The sequence below is a fragment of the Cetorhinus maximus genome, chromosome 2, assembly GCF_964194155.1.
Source record: "Cetorhinus maximus chromosome 2, sCetMax3.hap1.1, whole genome shotgun sequence".
Lineage (NCBI taxonomy): Eukaryota > Metazoa > Chordata > Chondrichthyes > Lamniformes > Cetorhinidae > Cetorhinus > Cetorhinus maximus.
Window position 1 is genome coordinate 218,159,246 of NC_135880.1, and position 21,223 is coordinate 218,180,468.

Genomic DNA, 21,223 nt, shown 5'->3' on the forward strand with positions numbered 1-21,223 from the left:
GCCCATTCCAAACAAACAATAACTTGCCCAAAACTTCATTGCCTGCATCCTGTCCTTCACTAAGTACCACCCACCCATCAGTCATTGACTTCCACTGTTTTGAGCTTACATACAAACATACAAATGAGGAGCAGGAGTAGGCCATTCAGCCCCTCAAGCCTGCTCCACTATTCAATAAGATAATGGCTGATCTGGTTGTGGCCTCAACTCCACATTCCTGCCTATCCACAATAGCCTTTGACTCCCTTGTTAGTCAAGAATCTATCTACTTCTGCCTTAAAAATATTCAATGACCCAGCCTCCATTGCTGCGTGGTGAAGAGAATTCCACAGACTAATGACCCTCTGAGAGAAAAAAAATTCTCCTCATCTTTGTCTTAAATGGCAGACCCCTTATTTTTAAAATTGTGTCCCCTAGTTCTTCTCTCTCCCACAAGAGGAAACATCCTTTCAGCATTCACCCTGTCAAGTCTTCTCAGAATCCATATGTTTCACTTCTCATTCTTCTAAACTCCAATAGATACAGGTCCAGCCTGTCCAACCTTTCCCAATCCCAATATCAGTCAAGTGAGCCCCTTCTGAACTGTTTCTAATGCATTCATACCCTTTCTTAAAAAAGGTCAAAACTGTACTCAGTACTCCAGATGTGGTCTCACCAATGCCCTGTAAAACTGCAATAAAAACATCCTTACTTTTATATTCCATTCCCCTTGAAATCAATAACAACATTCTATTTGCCTTCCCAATCACTTGCTGTACCTGCACACTAACTTTTGGTGATTCATGTACCGGGACACCCAGATCCCTCTGTACGTCTGAGTTCTGCAATCTGTCTCCATTCAAGTAACATGCTGCTTTTCTATTCTTCCTGTCAAAGTGGACAAGTTCACATTATCCTACATTGTACTCCATCTGTCAATTTTTTGCCCACCCACTCAAGCTACCTATATCCCATTACTTGTTATGTCCCCTTCACAACTTACTTTCCTACCTATATTTATGTCATCAGCAAATTTAACAACCATGCATTCGGTCCCTTCACTCAAGTTATTAAAATAAAGTGTAAATAGTTGAGGCCTCAGAACTAATTTCTTAGCCACTCCACTCGTCATATCTTGCCAACCTTAAACTAACCCATTCATGCCTATTCTGTCTCCTGTTAGCTAGCCAATCTTCCACCCATGCTATTACGTTACCCTCTACACCACGAGGTTTTGTTTTGCACAGCAACCTTTGATTTGGAACCTTGTCAAATACCTTCTGGAAATCTAATTACAGCACATTCACGGGTTCCCCTCTATTCATATCGCTTGTTACTTCCTCAAAGAACTCCAGTAAGTTAGTCAAGCAAGATTTCCCTTTCACAAAACCGTGTTGACTCTGCCTGATTGCATTGAGATTTTCTAAGTGCCCTGCTATAACCTCCTTAGTAATGGATTCTAGAATTGCCCCTATTGACATGTTAAGCTAACTGGCCTGTAGTTTCCTGCTTTTTGTCTCCCTTCTTTCTTGAATAGAGGAGTCACATTTGCTACTTTCCAATCTGGTGGGACCTTTCCAGAATACAGGGAATTTTGGGAAATTAAAACCAATGCATCTATTATCTAAGCAGCCACTTCTTTTAAGGCCCTAGGATGAAGTCCATCAGGACCTGGGGACTTGTCAAGTTTTAGTTCTAATAATTTTCTCAGTGCCCTTTCCCTGGTGATTGTAATTGTTTTAAGCTCCTCCCTCTCTTTAACCTCTTGATTCACAATTATTTTCTGGAATATTATTTCTATCCTCTGCAGAAGACAGATGCAAAATGTCTGTTCAGTTCATCCACCATTTCCGTATTTTCCATTATTAATTCCCTTAACTCTCTCTAGAGGACCAAAGCTCACTTTACTTACTTTTTCCTTTTTAAGTATCTATAGAAACTCTTCTTATCTGTCTTTACATTCCTTGCTAGCTTTCTCTTGTACTCTCATTTTTCCATCCTCATTAATCTTTTAGTCATTCTTTGTTGTTCTTAATATTCTGCCCAGTCTTCTGCCACTCATCTTTGCAGAATTGTATGCTTTTTATTTCAATTTGATACTACTGTCTGCATTGGAAGGCACTGGATCCTTATCCTTCTTAATAAATCCTTCCAGAGCTGTGACCCATCCCACCTGTACAGCCTCTTCATGTGCCAAATCCCTCCCGTACTCTACAGTCATCTGTCTAACCGCCTGTGACCTCCCTCACCAACGACCCCCCACCCCTTTCCATTCAATGAAGTCTACACCTGCCTGAGTTGTGGCCTCTGAAACCTCCTTCATAAACCTCTTCGCTGTGCAGTTTATCCCCCCCCATTTAAAAGCCTTCTCAAAATCCATTGTTTGAATGATATATTCGGTCAATTCTTCTAATACCTCTACTAATGCATTGTATTGCTCATCAATCTGAATTTCACCTCATCACCTTAAAGATGCTACAAAATTAATACTTATATTGGTTGACATGTTCACATTAAATACCTGTGTGAACTATTTTAAGAAAATCATTACCCCATTTGAATATCTTAAATTTAGTTGGCATGACTTCAAAGGGGGCGTAGGTGAACTGGTGAGATATTGAGATAGATGTTTATACTGGGAGTGTGGAAAGTATCTGGAATTATTGAATCATAGAATGGTCACAGCGCAGAAGGAGGCCGTTTGGCCATCGTGTGTGTGCTACCTCTCTGTAATGTTACCACAGCAACAGGAAGGTGTGAGTCAACTGCTGTGAAACACAAGATGTTCACACCATGTATGGAAGTGACTGACGCCACTGATCCAATGTGTCAGCCCTGATTGGAACAGTTGCCTTCATGTTTACAACAAAAACGATTTGTATTTATTAAGTGCGTTTGATGTAGCATCTTGTCGCAAGGCACTTAACAGGGGCGATACCAATTAAAACATTTTTCGACACCAAAAGGAGTCATCAGGGCAGGTAACCAAACGCTTGATCAAAGAGGTAGCCTGGATTTTACTGCGGACATTTGGAGCCTAACACCTGAACCAAATGGGAGTCCCGAGCACGCATTTGCCCACAGAGCACCTGTTGGTGCAATCTTCCCAGAGGAGACTCACCGAATTGGTTGCCTCTGTACTTATTACGCCAACTGGTGGGCTCCTGATGCTTCACGCCCAATTAGTAGGCCGACTGGGAGAAGTCAGGGATCATGAAGGCAACACGACTTGTAGGCGCCCATGAGGTGTCCTTAAAAATCAAAAGTGATGAGGGCCAAAGTCTGTAGGCCTCTCGAAGTGGAGACGGAACTCCACCGGAGGAATCATTTGGGGCCACGGGTGTGGCCTTTCCTGTCCATGGTCCCGTCATTGTGAGATCAGGCAAGGGGCCACTCTGCCGGCAACAAAATGCTGGCAAAACCGCAAAATCACCCCAAGTCAGAGTCTTAATCTTCTTGGTTGGCTGCCCATCTCTGTAGTTCAAGATGATGTCCCAGTTCCTCCCGCCGCCTCTGGGAAACTTCCCCCAGCTGTGGGAATGCATCAGGGAACCATCCTGCTGCGGCTCCACCCTATTTCCCTGGCCCCTCTGCCTCCAACCATATCTCCAAGAGGTCAGGAAAATCCAGCCCATAGGTTTGAAGGAGAGTGGTCAGGGAGGAGAGAAAAGTAGGGAGGTGGAGAGCTTTAGGAATGAGTTCCAGAGCTTAGGGTCAATACAGCTGGAAACATAGATTAAGTCAATATCCTGACCTGTTTCAGCTATTACAAACACATGTGCTGTGCTGTTTAAATTCGCAAGTGTCCTCAATGATATCACATGAACATATTTTGTGGTTTAAAGGACACAAGTTGCATTGTTCCACAAACATCATTACACCGGGATAAATATGCACAGATTCTGTTCAATTTTGATTGTATGAGACTTGGAAATAATTTATAAAGTTATAATAATGTTTTTTATTCATTCATGGGATGTGGGAGTCCCTGGCTAGGTCAGCATTTATTGCCCATCCCTAATTGCCCCCGAGACGGTGGTGGGGAGCCACTTTCTTGAACTGCAGCGGTCCATGGGTGAAATTTTATGCCGGCGGGATTTTACGGTCCCGCCAAAGTCAATGAGCTTTTGAATGGCTCGGCACATTTCACAGCCCAGACCCGCCACGATGGAGCCGTAAAATACCATCCTGTGAGGTGTAGGTACACCCACCGTGCTGTTAGGGAGGGAGTTCCAGGACTTTGACCCAGCAACAGTGAAGGAACGGCGATATATTTCCAAGTCAGGATGGTGTGTGGCTTGGAGGGGAACTTGCAGGTGGTGGTGTTCCCACGTATCTGCTGCCCTTGTCCTTCTAGATGGTAGTGGTCACAGGCCTGGAAGGAGCCTTGGTGAGTTGCTGCAGTGCATCGTGTAGATGGTACATACTGCTGCCATTGTGTGTGGGTGGTGGAGGGAGTGAATGTTGAAGATAACGGATGGGGTGCCAATCAAGCGGGGCTGCTTTGTCCTGGATAGTGTCAAGCTTTCTGAGTGTTGTTGGAGCTGCACTCATCCAGGCAAGTGGAGAGTATTAAATCACACTCCTGACTTGTGGCTTGTAGATGGTTTGGGAATCAGGAGGTGGGTTACTCTTGGCACAATTACCAGCCTCTGGCTTGTTCTTGTAGCCACAGTATTTATATGGCTAGTCCTGTTCAGTTTCTGGTCAATGGCAACCCCAGGAATGTGATAGTGGGGAATTCAGTGATTGTAATACCATTGAATGTCAATGAGTGATGGTTAGATTCTCTCTTATTGGAGATGGCCATTGCCTGGCACTTGTGTGGCATGAATGTTGCTTGCCATTTATCAGCCCAACACTGGATATTGTCCAGGTCTTGCTACATATGGGCACGAAAATATGGACATGTAAGACAGAAAGGCCCAAGACCCAATTGTTCAGTTTGGGGAAATCAAAAGAACAAAGGCAATCCGAATCCTTAAGGAAGTTCAGAATTCAGCAGGGATTGTGCTTGGCGGTGGTTTGCTAGTGACGGTCAGGCCAAGGGTAGGTCTTGGACAGTGGTCGATGTCTGTCAAACCCACATTTCTCTCTCCAGGTTGAGAGGTAAAAAGGAAAGGATTGAAATTGTGGTGGCACCTGATAATAGAAACAACAGCTTTTTTGTTTACAGTTTTGTAGATCAAAAAAACCAATTATTTATTTAGTATGAAACTCTGAACTGTAGCACTGAGCAGAATAGTTCATCCTGTAGAAGAAGAAGCGACCTGACAGAAGTTTGTAAACTGATGAAAAGGATGGAGCCTAATGGTAGATTTTTCCAATTTGAAAATTGGGCAGGATCAAGGATGCGAATCCATGGAGAAATACAAATAGACTGGATGTTGAGCGGTTTAACTTTTCCCAGAGGTTAACACGTTTTTGGAATGCATCGTCGACTCGCGTAGTGGGCACTGACTATCTGCCTTCAAGAGAGAACTGGACCGGTTCCTGACTGGGACAGAGATCGCATCATATAGAGGGTCGGGATTAACAGAGAACAAATGCATGCTCTATGGATGGGAACGCAGTGTTGGGGTGGTGGGGGTGGGGGGCAAGGTGGTGTGGGGGCAGGGTTGGAGACGAATTTTCAAGGTTGTTTCTCTCCTTTTTAGCATGGGTTTTTTCTGTTTTTTTGCCTCTACCATGAGAGTACATGGCAGCGATGGGGGGAGCAAGGGGTAATGTTAGTGGTAAGTATCTAGACATGATTGCATCACCATCATGATCGTGGGGCAGACTTAATGGGCCATCTGGTCTTTTCCTGCCCATTATATGTTTATATACTTTAATTAATTAATTAATCAGCACCTTAATTGCTGCTCAGGCATTTGCTCTGTGGATTTTGCAGTCACTCCAGAGATTCATTGCTTCCCTTTGTAGCCGCTGCACTCTGCAGATTGGTGTTCCTCTTCAGAATATTCTTTTCCATCATTAAAGAATGACATACATAGGCAGAAGGAAGCTATGATTGTGAAACCTTCAACTGGCTGTGATTTGTGTTACTGAGATGAGTAGTTCAGAATGGTGCCAGGGTTGGAAGGGTTACATTATGAGAACAGATTGCATAGAATAGGTTTTGAGCACAGAAGATTAAGGGATTAACTAATTGAAGTGTTTAAGGTCATTAAACGATTAATGTAGGGAAATTGTTTCCTCTGTGCAGGAGTACAGAACAAAGGTCAGTGGTAGAGAGGGGTTGGGGAGTGGGGCTGGGGAGGTGTTGGGGTGGGGTGTGGGGAAAGGTGGGGGACATTACCTTAAACTTGGAACTCCATCATTCATGGGTGAAATCAAGAACACTTCTTCACACAAAAGGATGGTGGAAAAGTGGAACTCTCCCCCGCAAAAAAGGCTATTGAGGCTAGAGGTCAATTGAAAATTCCAAGGTTGAGATTGATAACTCCATGTCCCTTCATAACCTTATCTAATGAAAAGCTAAGGTAGATAAATATAGTTAAGATACAAAGCAGCCATGATCTAATTGAATGGCAGAATAAGCTTGAGGAGCTGAGTGGCCTATTCATGGTCCTACATCGTTGTATAAACCTGGGTCATGGAATAGATACCTTCAGATAAGCAAAACTACTGGTTTGTTCCATATGCAACATCATAGCTATAAATACACATCAAAACCTCAAACGATAAATTGCACCTTCCTGAATACTTCCGTCTAGCTCCGTTTCCATTTTTCCTTGAAGTTTTGTTTGCATTCTTTCAGAAAATAATGATTGGGCCATTCACAAATAAATAAATGTAATAAGTTGGTTTGCATTGGTAAAAAGATTAAATATAACATTTAAGCTGATTGTAAACACCCATATTGTAACAACTGAGTTGATCCTAGATTCTATTTTTCTAGGTGACAAAATGCAAATAATCTATGAAAGTAGAGTCTAGAATTAGTGCTGTACGATATGTGGCTAAGGTGGCTCGGTAAATGTTAATATCTACAGGTGCTGCAAATGGACTGAAGCAGAATCAATTCTGATTCCATCTTCATTATAGTAGAGTTCAAACACAACCCAAAAATGGAATTCATGCTTCAGGTACAAAATGTGACCTTTATCTTAATTATTATTTAATCTTTCACTCTAACATAGAAGTAACATTTTCCCATTTTCCTCAAGAAAAAAGAATGGGTGAACTCCAGAGCTCGCATAGACATGATAGACTGAATGACCTACTTCTGTTCCGTATTGTTATGGTCTTAGAATCATTACGGCTCAAAAGGAGGCCACTCGGCCCATCAAGCCTATGTCGTCTCTGTAGAGCAATCCGGTCAGTCTCATTTCCCCGCTCTATTCCCGTAACCCTACGAGCTTATTTCCCTCAAGAGCTCATCCAATTTCCTATTGACATCATTCATCATCTCCGCTTCCACCACCCTCCAAGGCAGAGAGCTCCAGGTCATTTACTACTCGCTCTGCAAAAAGGTTCTTCCTCTTATTCCCCCAGTGTCTCTTGCCCAAAACCTTAAATTTGTGCCCCCTAGTTCTTGTACCATCAGCTAATGAGAACAGCTTTTCTTTGTCCACCTCACCTAAATCTGTCATAATCTTGAACACCTCTAATAATTTCCCCCTCAACTGCCTTTGCTCTAAGGAGAATGTCAACTTCTCCAACCTAACCTTGTAGCCAAAATCCCTTATCCCTGGATCATCCCAAAAAATTGCCTCTACACCCTGTCAAGGGCCGTCACAACCTTCTTAAAGTGCAGTGACCAGAACTGGATGCAATACTTTAGTTGTGGCCTAACTGAAGCTTTAAAAAGATTCAACATAACTTCCTTACGTTTCTACTCAATGCCTCTGTTTACGATGCCTAAGATACCAAATGCTTTGCTGACTACTCTTTCAATTTGAACTTCCACTTCAAGGATCTGTGCACATGGGCTCCAAGGTCCTTCTGTCCCTGTGTACACATCCTGGGCAGGATTTTCTGCACCCGCCTGCTGCCAGGATCTTCCAGTCCCGCCGCAAATCAATGAACTTCTGGCTGGGGCGCCGCCTCACCCATGATGGGTACAGCCCGCGATGGGTACTGCACATGACGGGTACTGCCCGTGATGGGTATTGCCCGTGATGGGTATTGCCCATGACGGGTACTGCCCACGATGGGTACTGCCTGTGATGGGTATTGCCCACGATGGGTATTGCCCGTGATGGGTACTGCCCGCAATGGGTACTGCCCACGATGGGTACTGCCCACGACGGGTACTGCCCATGATGGGTACTGCCCATGATGGGTACTGCCCATGATGGGTACTGCCCACGATGGGTACTGCCCACGATGGGTACTGCCCACAATGGGTACTGCCCATGATGGGTACTGCACACGACGGGGACTGCCTTCGATGGGTACTGCCCACGATGGGTTCTACCTGCGATGGGTACTGCCCACGATGGGTACTGCCTGCGATGGGTACTGCCCACGATGGGTACTGCCTGCGATGGGTACTGCCCATGATGGGTACTGCCTGCGATGGGTACTGCACACGACGGGTACTGACTGCGATTGGTACTGCCTGCGATGGGTACTGCCTGCGATGGATACTGCCTGCGATGGGTACTGCACACGACGGGTACTGCCTGGGTCGGGTACTGCCCATGATGGGTACTGCCCGCGATGGGTACTGCCCACGATGGGTACTGCCCACGATGGGTACTGCCCACGATGGGTACTGCCTGCGATGGGTACTGCCTGCGATGGGTACTGCCCACGATGGAGCCGGAAAATCCTGGCCCATATTTGTGTTATTGAATTTGTATTGGCTCCCCCTACCCCCTCTGCCAAAATGCATCACCTCACATCTTGCTGAACTAAAGCCCATGTACTACTACTTATCTACTGAACTAAATCCGATCTATGTCTTGTTGCAGTAAATTGGTATCATCCTACTCTTTGCCACACCTACAAGTTATCATTGAAATATTACTTTATGTCTGCCTTCACAGCAGAAGACGCAAATGACGCATCAGAAATGGAGGGTAACCATGGGGCTAATAAGAGTGAGGACCTTCAGGTAAGAAAAAACATGAGAGAAATTTCAGGGACTAAAATCCAACAAACCCCAGGACCTGATGGCCTACACCCTAGGGTTCTGAAAAAGCGGGCTGCAGAGATAGCGAATGTACTGGCTTTGATTTTCCAAACTTCACTAGATTCTATAGCAGTTCCAGTGGATTGGAAATCAGCAAATGTATTCAAGAAAGGCGGAGGTGGGGTGAGGTGCAGTGGGGGGAGAGGGGGTGGTGTTTGGAGAGGGGGGGTTGGGGAAGTTGGTGGGGTTGGGGAGGGGGAGGGAAAACAGGGAACTATAGGTTAGTCAGCCTGACATCAATTGTCAGTAAAATGAGAGAACCTGTGATTAAGGAAATCTTAGCAATGCACTTCAAAAATTGTAATATGGTCAGACAAAGTCAACATGGTTTTATGATAAAGGAAATGGCGTTTGAGAAATGTATTTTAGTTTTTGGGGATGGAACTAGTGGGGTGAATATATAAAGACCAGTAGATGTAGTATACTCAGATTTCCAAAAGGCATGTGATAAGATGCCACGCAAAAGATGAATGCACAAGATAAGGCCTCATGGAGTTGCAGGTAGTATATTACATGGATAGAGGTTTAGTTAATGGACAGGAAGGGGAGAGTAGGGATAATTAGGGCATTTTCAAGGTGGCAGGCTATGATTAGTGAAATGCTTCAAGGATCAGTGCTGGGGCCCTAGCTGTTTACAATTTATATTAATGTCTTAGGTGAAGAGACCGAGAGTAATGTAGCTAAGTTTGTCGATGATACAAAGCTAGGTGAGAATGTAAGCTGTGAGGAGGACACAAAGAGGCTGCAGAGAGATATAGACAGATGAAGTATGTGGGCAACAAAGTGGAAAATGGAACATAATGTGGGGAAGTGAGGTTATTCACTTCGGGTGTAAGAATAGAAAAGTGGAATAATTTTTAAAAGGTGTGAGACTTGTAAATGGTGAAGTCAAAGGGATTTGGCTGTACTCATAGGGAAGGCAGGAAGCTAGCACCCCACTGTCCACTCATCAGCTCTGCCACCCACAAACGCCATCCGCCTCCACCACCCCCAACTGCAAGGGGACTGGGGCACAACAACAAGCAAATCCTACCACAACTGTACAGGGGCTTGGTGAGACCACATCGTGAGCCCTGTGTGCAGCCCTGGTCTCCACATCCAAGGAAGGGCATTCCCCCCTGTTCTATGTATGAGAGCTGGTCACAAATTTCTGCCAAGGCTGCTTTGCAACCGGCAACTACGGCATATAAAAGTCCTCCTGGTCAACTCTTCCATGCCCAACCTTGAGAATTTTCCTGGTGGAACTCAATGCTAGAAACCTCTCTTTCCCCCTCCTCAATGGGAAAAATTTCAGGAGAGTACAAACTCCATCTAGTGGCCTTGCTGAGAACTATTAAATCCAGCAGCAGCAGCACTTAAAAAAAAATAGGTGAGGCTGAAATGTATTTTGGGAAATGACACAGCATTTAAACAGTACCAACATTGCTATATTTGCCAGGTTTTAGTTTTCTCTGAAACTTGCAGTGCCATTGAACAATATAAGGCCTGTGAGCTTACACAGATGGAGTTAGACAGCTGAAATTTCAAGTCCGACTGTGAAGACTTGAGCACAAAATCAAGGCTGACACTCCAGCACAGCACTGAGAAAGCAATGCACTATCAGAGGTGCCATCTTTCAGATGAGATGTTAAACTACCCGCTCAGGTGGATGAACAAGGTCCCACAATATTCCAAAGAGGAGCAGGTGTGTTCTCCCCGGTGCCCTGGTCAATATTTATTTCTCAATCATTATCGATAAAACAGATTACCTGGCCATTACGATATTTCTGTTTGTGGGACATTGCTTTGTGCATATTGACTTTCCAATTTCCTGCTTTATAACAGTGGCTGTTATTGTGTATCGATTGGGTGTTAATTGCATTCAGATCATGGGTATTAATTGGAGACTTACCTGTCATATATAAAGGAGCAGACTGAATAAGGGCTTATTGGTTGGAGGCACATAATATGCAAAGCGTGTCTCTGTAAATAAAAGCTTGTAAGTGAAAAAAAAGTCTAAGCTCCAGTGTTTGATTCTTCACCACTTGGCTATTTGATTTCCACTTCCAAAGTACTTCACTGGCTGTAAGTGCTTTGGGGCGTGAAGAGATCATGAAAAATGTTCTATTATTGCAAGTCTTTGTTTTTTTTAGATGTAATCAGTGGGCACTGTGAGTTTCAAACAGAACTGGGTGCTCAGCATATAATGCTTCCCTCAGCTGCTTACACAGTCAGTTTAGTTCACGTGCATGAATGTACTGACCCCAGGAAGAGGGAACGTACTCATGGATGGAACTAATGTTGGCCAGACCACACTCATGTTGTATCAACTGCAACTGGTACAATGGAGCCAACACAACACAAATGAGGGCGGGAGGTAAGATTGCGAAAGGGGGAGAAATAGTTCTTCCAGTTCCTGATAATTGGCACGCCCCACCGGCACACCAGATTGATGCTGTGTTATGACAAGACTGATTTTAATCTGTCATCAAATTGCTCACCCATTAACAATAAACTCAAATGATCCAAATGTACCAATTACTGATTCTTGTAATTATTTTCTTGGGCTTGTCCATGTGCCAAGCAAGAATAATTAACATTTGAAGAAAGGGAAACTGAAATGTCCATACCAGAGCATTTGTACAAAATATCACACATAATCACGGAATTGATATGGCACAGGAGGAGGCTATTTGGCCCATCGTGTCTGTACTAGCTCTCTGAATGAGCAACTCAGCTAGTTCCATTCTCCCGCCTTCTCCCTGTAATCCTGTACATTCTTTCTAGATTGCAATGTTTAAAAATATTGTGAGTTTCACTACTTTTCATTTATTATGGTTGCTACCTCTGGTGGGATATATACCTGGGGCTTCCTCATATAATTTCTTGCCTCCCGTTGCCTGACATTCTATGTTCTCACCATTAGTTACCCAACATGTCCAGCAGCCTTTCAATGGCAATTGTAAGGTGAACAAACTTTAACTAATTGACTAACAATTATGAATCCAATGTCTCTTCCAATCTCCGTTATTTTTATAGCTAATAATAAATGTGTTCAAAGAAAATGAAAAAGAAAATGCCCATATTTTAAACATGGTATATATCAATCCTATTCTTCTGTGGTATCTAGGAGACAAACTGCAATCTTGGAGGGTTGCCAACCCCTATCCCAACTGTATTCCAGTTATAGTGCATGAGTACAAAGGTGATGTTTGATAACAGACGGAGGTGATCCAGTTTGTTAACTGACGGTCAAAGGGACATAGCTCTACAAGAGCAGGCGACACCAGGCTGAACTCATCACTTGTGAATGCAGTGAAGATTGAGTGTTGGAGACACAAGTCGATGATACTACAGCAATCCAGTTGGGATCGCCAAGGGCAGGATTTTATGTCTCGTGGGCTGGCACGTGCCCCGACCTGATCGGGCGTAAAATAATGTGCGATGATGTCGGGCGAGCGTCCCGACGTCATTGCGCACTCGTGCGATATTTCGGTTGGCGGGCGCGCATGAGAGTCGGTGGTACGCCCGCCGACAATTAAGAGATGAATTAAGGCCCTTGATCAATTCATTTAAACACATTTTTCGCTGCCCGTCCGACCTTATGGGTTGGCAGGCGAATCGGCCAGGCGGCCTTTTGATTTTTTTTTTAGCAAACCTCATCCACAGGCGGGATGAGGCTTCCACGATTAAATAAAAAGTAAATAGAAATCTTTGGGCAGAGTTTTAATTCTGCTGGTGTTATGGTGAGTGAGTCCCACGCCGGGACACTTTTTTTTCAGATTTTCAAAATCTTTATTGTCGATTTTGGAATTGTTCAGCTCCTGGAGGCAGCTCTCTGCCATCAGGGAGATTTCAGTCCGTGCTCCTCCCAGGCAAGTGCTCACCCTTCTCCTGCCCCTATCCCGGCAGCACTGAGCTCCTCACCGCGCCTGTCACGCTGGCCGGCCGTTAACTGGCCAGCTGGCATGAAATGGCGGCTGGGGGCAAATCGCAGGCGTGGGACCATTTCCCGGCTGCTCCCGGGCCCACCTGCCAAGCCCGCCCTACCACCCGAAAACCCTGCCCCAAGTTTTTTTTCTAGATACAAGTCACATGCAGATCAAGCCTCCAACAGTCAAGACTTTAGAACTGACGGCCACATTTTTATTCTATAATGTAACTGGAATGATGGGTAAAAGATGACAGAATATTTAAGGTTCCTCAGGAGAGAGTAAAACATATCAAAGCACACACCAGGGCTGCGGCCTGAAATAATCTTACCAGTAATAACAAAACACCGATTTCCAATAGCCAAATTAATCTTTAAATAGTCGACTCTGTCACAAGGCATTTTTGAGCTGCCTTAATCCCTACAGCAGGTACTCTGAAAAGTCCATTAGATAGAGAACCTTTTCCTTTTTTAATTGAGAAGTACAGCACATAAGTACATTGTGAAGGCACTGCACTTTGCAACAAAGATAACACTTCAAAATTTAGAGACTTAATTGCCTGTAAAGTGCTTTGGGACATTTTGAGGTTGTGAAAGGCACCACACAAATGCAAGTCTTTCATTCCCTTTTTGTTTATACTTTCTGAAGTTATTGTGCGGATGACCTCCTCGCCATCTTGGTAAGGAGTCACCAATCTTCAGCAACCCTGACATGAGTTTCTGTTATTTATTAGACATGTATCGCTATTCCTTCATCATCACTGGGTCAAAACCCTGGAACCCCACCCCCCCCACCTAACAGCACTGTAGGAATGGCTTCACCACATGGACTGTAGCAGCTCAAGAAGGTGGCTCAGTATCACCTTCTCAATGGCAATTAGGGTTGGGCAATAAACATTGGCCTTCTCAGTAATGCCCATATCCCATGAATGAAAGAATGAAAAAATGTCTAATTTTTCCCTGGATTCATTAGGAATTCCAAACCACGTGATACTGGGGTGACAGAGAACATTGGTATTCCAATGCCTACATCCACAATATTCAGTACATTGGATTTTCTGATCAGATTAGTAACACTGGGATGGGCAAGAAAATGATATTAGGTAGTTACTTGCAGGAAGAGAATGAAGATGCAAAGTTATCCTGGGTCATTTTCATGTACATCCTAATGTATAAAGTGGCACTGACAGACCCAAATGCCTGAGCAGCTACTAAAACAACATATACAAAGGTGTCAACTGACAACTGTTTAACAGTGCTGACTATTAAATATTGAAAACACCAACTTTGATTGCAGAACCAATCCAATAAACACAAATGATACTTACTGTGCCAGTTGTAGTTGTGTTAGTGTTCTCAATGTTCTTGCGTTTCCTCTTAAGGAGTTCCTTTACAGGATCTTTCACACGAACACCTAAATAAGGTCGCTGCTGTGATTGGTCAGGGGGGGCTGGAAAAGTAGAAGAAATAAGCCTTGAGTGAAAAGGTATCAAATAAGATGTTAATAACCCCATGCATGACACCTAATGCATTTGAACACATTTGGATGACCAAAACCCACTGCAAGAATAAAACTTTTTGCAGTTAGTATGAAAGTTGGAGCAAGAGAAACAGAAATAAACATGTGCAACCACCTGGGTTATCACTCAATGCCCCTGGACTATATAATAATTAATATATCTTTTCTCCTTCTCCTTCTTGGGCAGTTCCTCAGGATCGCAGGTGACTTGCTTCCATTCCAATTTGCTGGGTTCTGAGGTGGCCAACGAGTCCAGTGCGCAGTCTGCGGACTCTGCCACACGCGGGGCAGGTGGTGCTTGAAGGGTTGGGTAGGTGGGCTGTTTGGAGGGTTGGGTGCTCCCTCCAATGCCCCGACTTCTTTGATCATGCAGCAGGATGCTTGATCTTTTGGCCTCAATGCAGCATTGAACCTATCAGCTTAATGATCAGGCAAAGCGCTGAGAGCTGTTTTAATGAGAAAAAATCTGTTATGAAACCAATATAAAAAGGCATTCATACGCCCTGGACTGAGGGGGCTTGATTTTCAATTCAGGGCCGGGAACCTGACGCCAGGTAATTTCTGGGTCCCGATCCCCTTCTGCATCGCTCACGTGCCGCCAATACCCTAATTGGGCTGGAGAGCCATCAGCCTCACCAAGCACAAAAGTGGACAAACGGTCAAACGAGAAATAACGCAAATGATCCGGTGCAAGATCCCCCAGGTCCTTAGACTTCTCACCTTTGTGAATAAAAATTTATAACTTCTGTCCGCATTGAATGCGACCGCTTTGCATTTATCAACACCAGGCTGTTTGGTTGCAGATTGAAAATTATGTTCTTGTCCTGCCCAGCCCTCAAGCAGTTTGACAGGCTGCTAACTGGGAGCGAGTGGGTTCCCACCTCTCCTTCCCCCCTCCAGCTGTTCTTCACTTTGAAAATTGGAGCACATTCCAGAGACTTCAGAATCCAGAGACACCGTCCAGTAATGCAATATTTAATCCACACCCATGCCCACCCACAAAGTGCTTTGAAAATTTGGCCTCTGGTTTCTGCAGCAATACACTTACATTGGTTTAGTTCAATACTTCCCTGACATTTTGGGTTTAACAATTTGCAGGGCACAACCTTGGTAGTTGTGGCAGGATTGTGCCCTTTGTGTCCTCCAGTGCTGACTGCACCAGAGTTGTTTTGGGGGGTGGAGCAGTGGGTGCCCATGCAGTTAGGGGTGTACCTCTACCGCACGGCCGAAATTCCAGAGTTAACAACTATCCAGGGAGATGCAGAGGCTCATCCCACTGAGACTCTCTCAGATCTTTTTTTAAAGCCCTGTCCTTTCTCTGAACCAATCCCCTTGAATCTTAGCCACAGTTACATTAGGAGTCTGAGAAAAATGGCAAAGTAAACTTAAGCAACATGTCTTTTCTTATTTTTTTTTGTAAATAATCACTATCTGAAGTTAACTCTTCTGTTACCTTTCCTCAGTTAGAACACTGAATGGTGCGCCATCACTGCTGTTGCTTACTTAACCCCACCAAAGGTCACGACGGGGACAGCTAAATAGTTTTCTGTCGAGGCCACTGAAACCTGATGGGCCAGAATTTGCTGACAAAATATCAGCAAATGTAATGCTCATGCTCCCACAGCTATTCAGGTGTAAATCCCCCCCGCAATTTGTGGTGAGGAAAAAGACACCCTGCAAGTTACGGATTTACACAAATTACTGGATGATTTGCAGTTATAGCCACTAAACTCACAAAAACAGCTGCCCACCCTCAGTCTCCCTGTGAGTGAAAATGCCTGACGAATGGGGCATCTGGGAGATGACCCCACTCCTTCAAATTGTGGTTCATTATCTGGGGGTCGTTTTGGGTGTGAATGCCAATTGCAACTAAGATCCAAACAATGTCTGGAAGACTGGAGTCCAAAGTTCTTTTGCCATAATTATCCGAATTTCACATTGTAATTGAATGTTATGGGTGTAGATGTGGTGACAGAATGCAGCAACTAATTCAGAGACCTATCAGTTTGAAAGAATGATTTAGAAGTTCTGGTATTAAATGGATGGTCCAATAATGGACACCAAACAATTATAATTTTAACTCTTCAAACACATAAACATTAACTCTAACTGCCGTCATGATTTACTTTATCAGCAGCTAATCTTTGAACAACTTCCTTTGCTGGTGAATCTTTTAAAACCCAGAGAAGCAGCATCTGCACCCTTTAACTCCCTATAGCTGTACTATGCCATTAGCTAGCCTGATGAAATAGGGATAAATTTGCATTCTGAAACTACCCTGAAGCATGTCCTGAGGATCCATTAGATTATGACAGGCGCTTGTGAAGAAGAATGAATATATACTCAGGTGACCAGTTTTTTAAAAATCAGGATACTTTTAAGGAATATTCCCATTAACCCTGAAGTGGGCTATAAAATGTATTTGAGCTTAAAGTTAATATTGTGACACATATACATGTCCCCACACCAGCACCCCCCACCCCAATACCTGTGCATGCACATAAATGCATAAAGAAATAAGAAAGAACTTGCATTTTGTTAGTGTCTTTCATGATCTCAGGGTGTCCCAAAGTGCTTTACAGCCAATGAAGTGCTTCTGAAGTGTACTGTTGTATTGAATATAATACTAAAGAATGCAAATTGTCATTTGGAAGTGCAGAACTTGAGTTTTGCAGAGAAAAGAGACATGCTATCAAAGCTTTTCAACTTACACTCATCAGGACAGATTTGCAAGAATACCAAATCTAAAGGAAACAACAATTTATGATGCATGAGAAGAGAGTACTGATTGGCTGGCAATAGGACCATGGTAGAGGTGTTGTCATGGAGAATGTACCAGGGAACAGTTAACTGCCAAGCTTTAGTTTAAATTCAAACCAGGCAGGTTGACTCTGATTGGTCAGGCATTGCCATGGAGAATGAACCAGGGAAATGCTTCAACTGTATGTCTCTTCTTTTGGCAATATTAAAGAATGCCACGGCCAGCGTGGTGTTCTTCAACAATATCAGCGATCGAAGCAGTCCTACAAGAACAAATTTCAAAGTGTTTCCAAATGCAGAATATTATATAACAGCCACCATGGAATGGAATGAACCATCCCCTATTTGCTGAAATTGCTGTGGGGAGGGTACCCCTATTCACAAGCTGGCATTATTCTCCTTTTTATAGAGAAGGTTAAGGGTAGATTTAATAGAGAAGTTCAAAACTTAAGAGGGGTTTTGATAGAGTAAATAGGGAGAAATGGTTTCCATTGGCAGAAAGGTCAGTAACCAAAGGATACAGGGGAGTGGAACTAATTGCATAGCTCTTTCAAAGAGCTGACATAGGAATGAAAGGCTGAATAACTGTGCTGTATGATTCTATGATTCTCCCTCCAATAAGTCATGATTGGGCTGCAGTCTTTGCAACTGCTAAAGGTCAGTTCAGGACAATATTGGCAAACACCTAGAAGGATGTCTCACCTAGTCCATGAATGGCAGGTGCTTATTAATGCATTGCAGAATGGAGAAAAAAAAAAATAGAGGAATTTCATACTTTCAGAAAATAGTCTTAGTAAATGATCGGCAACTTTAAAAATGTTTAAACTCCCCACTTGTGCAGTTGCTGTGATTGAGGACAGATACACGCTTGTCTTGCTCAAGGGTCTACTTTTCAAACGTTCTCCCAGCCCAGCTTTCACATTTCCACGCTCAGCAAACTGCAATGAATCCAGATCCCAGCTAATCATCTTCTTACCTCCTCAAAGCTCTGGACATCTACTATCCTGTTCCTCACCAGGCTTCAATGGTTACTTGTGTCCATATCAAGATAATTACCCTCACCATCATATATAACAGCCTAGGGTCACCCTACTCACTGAATCTTATGCCACTCATGATGATTTTTGCTTCTATTCCTCATTCCCCAGACATCCTCCTTACTCCATCACTGGTGTCTGTTGATTTCACAATCTTAGCCCAATCTGCTGGACTTTACCTCCTCCTTCAGCGCTTTGAAATGCCAAATTTTTTCAATCGCTGCTCTGGTTTTGCCACTCTATTTACCAATTCTTCATCTTCCCACTCAGTGTCCTTTTACATTTATCTGATCTTTCCGATTATAAGAGCAATGTAGAAATCAAGGTGCTGCTTGGTGACCAATGGCAACATATGATTAACACAAACTACTCCGCAGCAACGCTTTCAAGGTTAAAAGTGTGAAACAGAATCTAACACTAAAGACTCAAACATGATATTTAATGTACTCCATAACTGGTATTTTTACATCCCTAATAACCATATTGTTATAACATTTAAAATGAATTGGCCAATATGAGTCATTCACGTTCATCTCCCAGTAACTAACTTTCTAACCTTCCCTAGCTATACAATGAGTAGAATTATCCCACAACACAGGCATCTGACTAAGTGAGAAACCACCAAACTCATTGCTTCAAATGATTCACTACTGTTGTTCACTGGTATATCACCCAGGCAATCCCTGCGTGCATGTTGATCTTTATCATGATCTTGAGAAGATCACAAACCTTGATCACTTAAAGCAACTACACTTCACATACTCTGATTTCTGTCAATTACTGGTTTTATTATTATAACCTAGTACTCAGGTATGTAGTCAGGTAGGAGCAACCTTTTACAGCATCAGGAAAGATTCAATCATTGAGGGCTTCATTAGCCAGAACTCTCAAATGATTACACATTACATAATCGTCAGGGTGGTGTTACAATGGGAGAGGGAGTGAACTTTTTAAGAGCCAGCAGGTTGGTTAGAAAGAATCTGAAGCCTCTTTAAAGAAGTTAATGGCTGTTTTTGCAGCAGTTTATTAACCCATTGGGAGGACCTTTAAAACATATTTATGTCACCTCTGCGTAAAGTGGCCACCCACACTGTGGAAATGATCAGCTAGAACTTTGCAGCTCTCATGCATAGGAGGACACTCATGGTTACAGAGCAAATGCCTCATGCAACCTAATCTTAAAGGTTATCAATGAAAGGCCACCTATAGCTATGTAGTTCTGACAAAAGGTTACTGACCTGTCACATTGACCCTGATATTTACTCAGGGCAGTGAAGAGAGCAAAGGAAGGGTTTCCAGAAGAGAAACCTGGAGCTACTGCCAGATGTCTTTGATATCTTTACAGTGGGTTTCCTGGCCATCAGCCAACCCGATTGACAGGCTGCTTGCCTGCTGGGTGCAACAGCAACTAGGGAGGGAAGGAAATACCAGGAGATTGTGGTAATGGCTGAGTAGAAGCTCACGGAGGTGATGGGGGAGTAAAAGAGGGTGGAGGGCTAGGAGATAGTGGAGGTGAGAGGGGCTAGGAAATCATGGGGAGAGCTAGAGATTGAGGGGAGCTGGAAATTGGGGTAGGGGAGTGGGAAAGCAGGGAGTTCACAGATTGGGAGTGTGGGAGTCAGAATTCAAGGAGTTGGAGATTGCAGGGGTTATAAGAGATTAAGCTATCTGATTTAACCCTGCTTTTATCCACTAACCACGAGTTCCCAAACCCTACTACCCCACCAGGAAGGTATGAAAAGTGAATATCCAACACCTGAAGATGGAAAATTGAAGCTATTCTCCCATTCCTTTTATTGGATAATGGATGCCAGCCAGTGGAAGTTTTATCATTTGTTCCCAGGATGTAGGTGCCAACAGAATAACAGTAATTATTGTGTATCCCTACCTGCCCTTAAAAGATGCTGGTGGATCATCTTCTTGAACTATTGTAGTTCTTTTGATGATGGTTCCCCCACATTGTTATTAGATAGGGAAAAATATCATCAGTAAGAGGATTTGAAAAAAGATGGCTACCAGCAAACTCTTCCTCTTGACACTCACTGCTCTTCTGAATACCCTTCAACTAGTTCCAATAGGTTGTGCGTTGTGTGTTCTACTTCTTGATGTTCAATAAATAGAATGAAGTGGAAAATTTTAAGATTATACACTTGGGAATATGCTATTCATACTGGGTTACTTTCATCTACGTCATTAGCAAAAAAATCCCTCAGGATCAGAATGAAAGATTAATTTGAAGAGGCGCAATGGGAGGAACTTTGACTGGTGACAGCCAATGTAGCTTGTTGTTGCCAATTCTCACGCGGACTCACCAACTACCTATAAACCACAAAATTCAGAACAAGATAAATTCCATCATTTTCACAGGTTTCAATGTGAATTTATGACGTTCGCTGTGAAACACGTGAATGGAAACATTGCTATTTTCTGTAGCCTGCTTCCTATAAATATATATGAACAAGGTGAAACAGAGTTTGCTTAAACTATGTAAGTTTTACATGATTCCAGGGCCCAAGAGTTCAGCTGGGTCCATTTTGACAATTCTCAGCACAGCAAAGCCTTGTAGAACAACACATTTCCTTTCTCTAAAAGATTTCCACATTGAGTCATAACTTTCAGGTGACTATAGTGGTCCACTCATGGATTATAAATGTGAAATGATACTTTCAGTCCTCTCAAACTCAAATCCCAGTTTACAGGAACTCAAATGTTTTGGAAAGGATGGCTGTCCGATTTACAAAGTGCAAATTTGCAATAAAAATGAGAGTATCAGGCCTTTAACTATGGGGTGGGTCATATAAAAACGCTATAAATAATAAATGATATAACATAGATAATTTACTCCCCTCCTTTCCTTTCCTTTCCTTTCCCAA

At 43.3% G+C, this 21,223-nt stretch overlaps 1 protein-coding gene across 1 annotated transcript in view; it reads right to left on the bottom strand.

Annotated features, from left to right (window-relative positions):
* LOC144670226 (NF-kappa-B inhibitor delta-like) overlaps nucleotides 1-21,223 on the bottom strand; it is a 111,190-nt gene that overhangs the window by 55,296 nt on the left and 34,671 nt on the right. Inside the window, exon 2 of the mRNA XM_078532716.1 lies at nucleotides 14,363-14,484. Within this exon, the coding sequence (XP_078388842.1) occupies nucleotides 14,363-14,484 (122 nt within the window). The remainder of the gene's footprint in view (nucleotides 1-14,362; nucleotides 14,485-21,223) is intronic.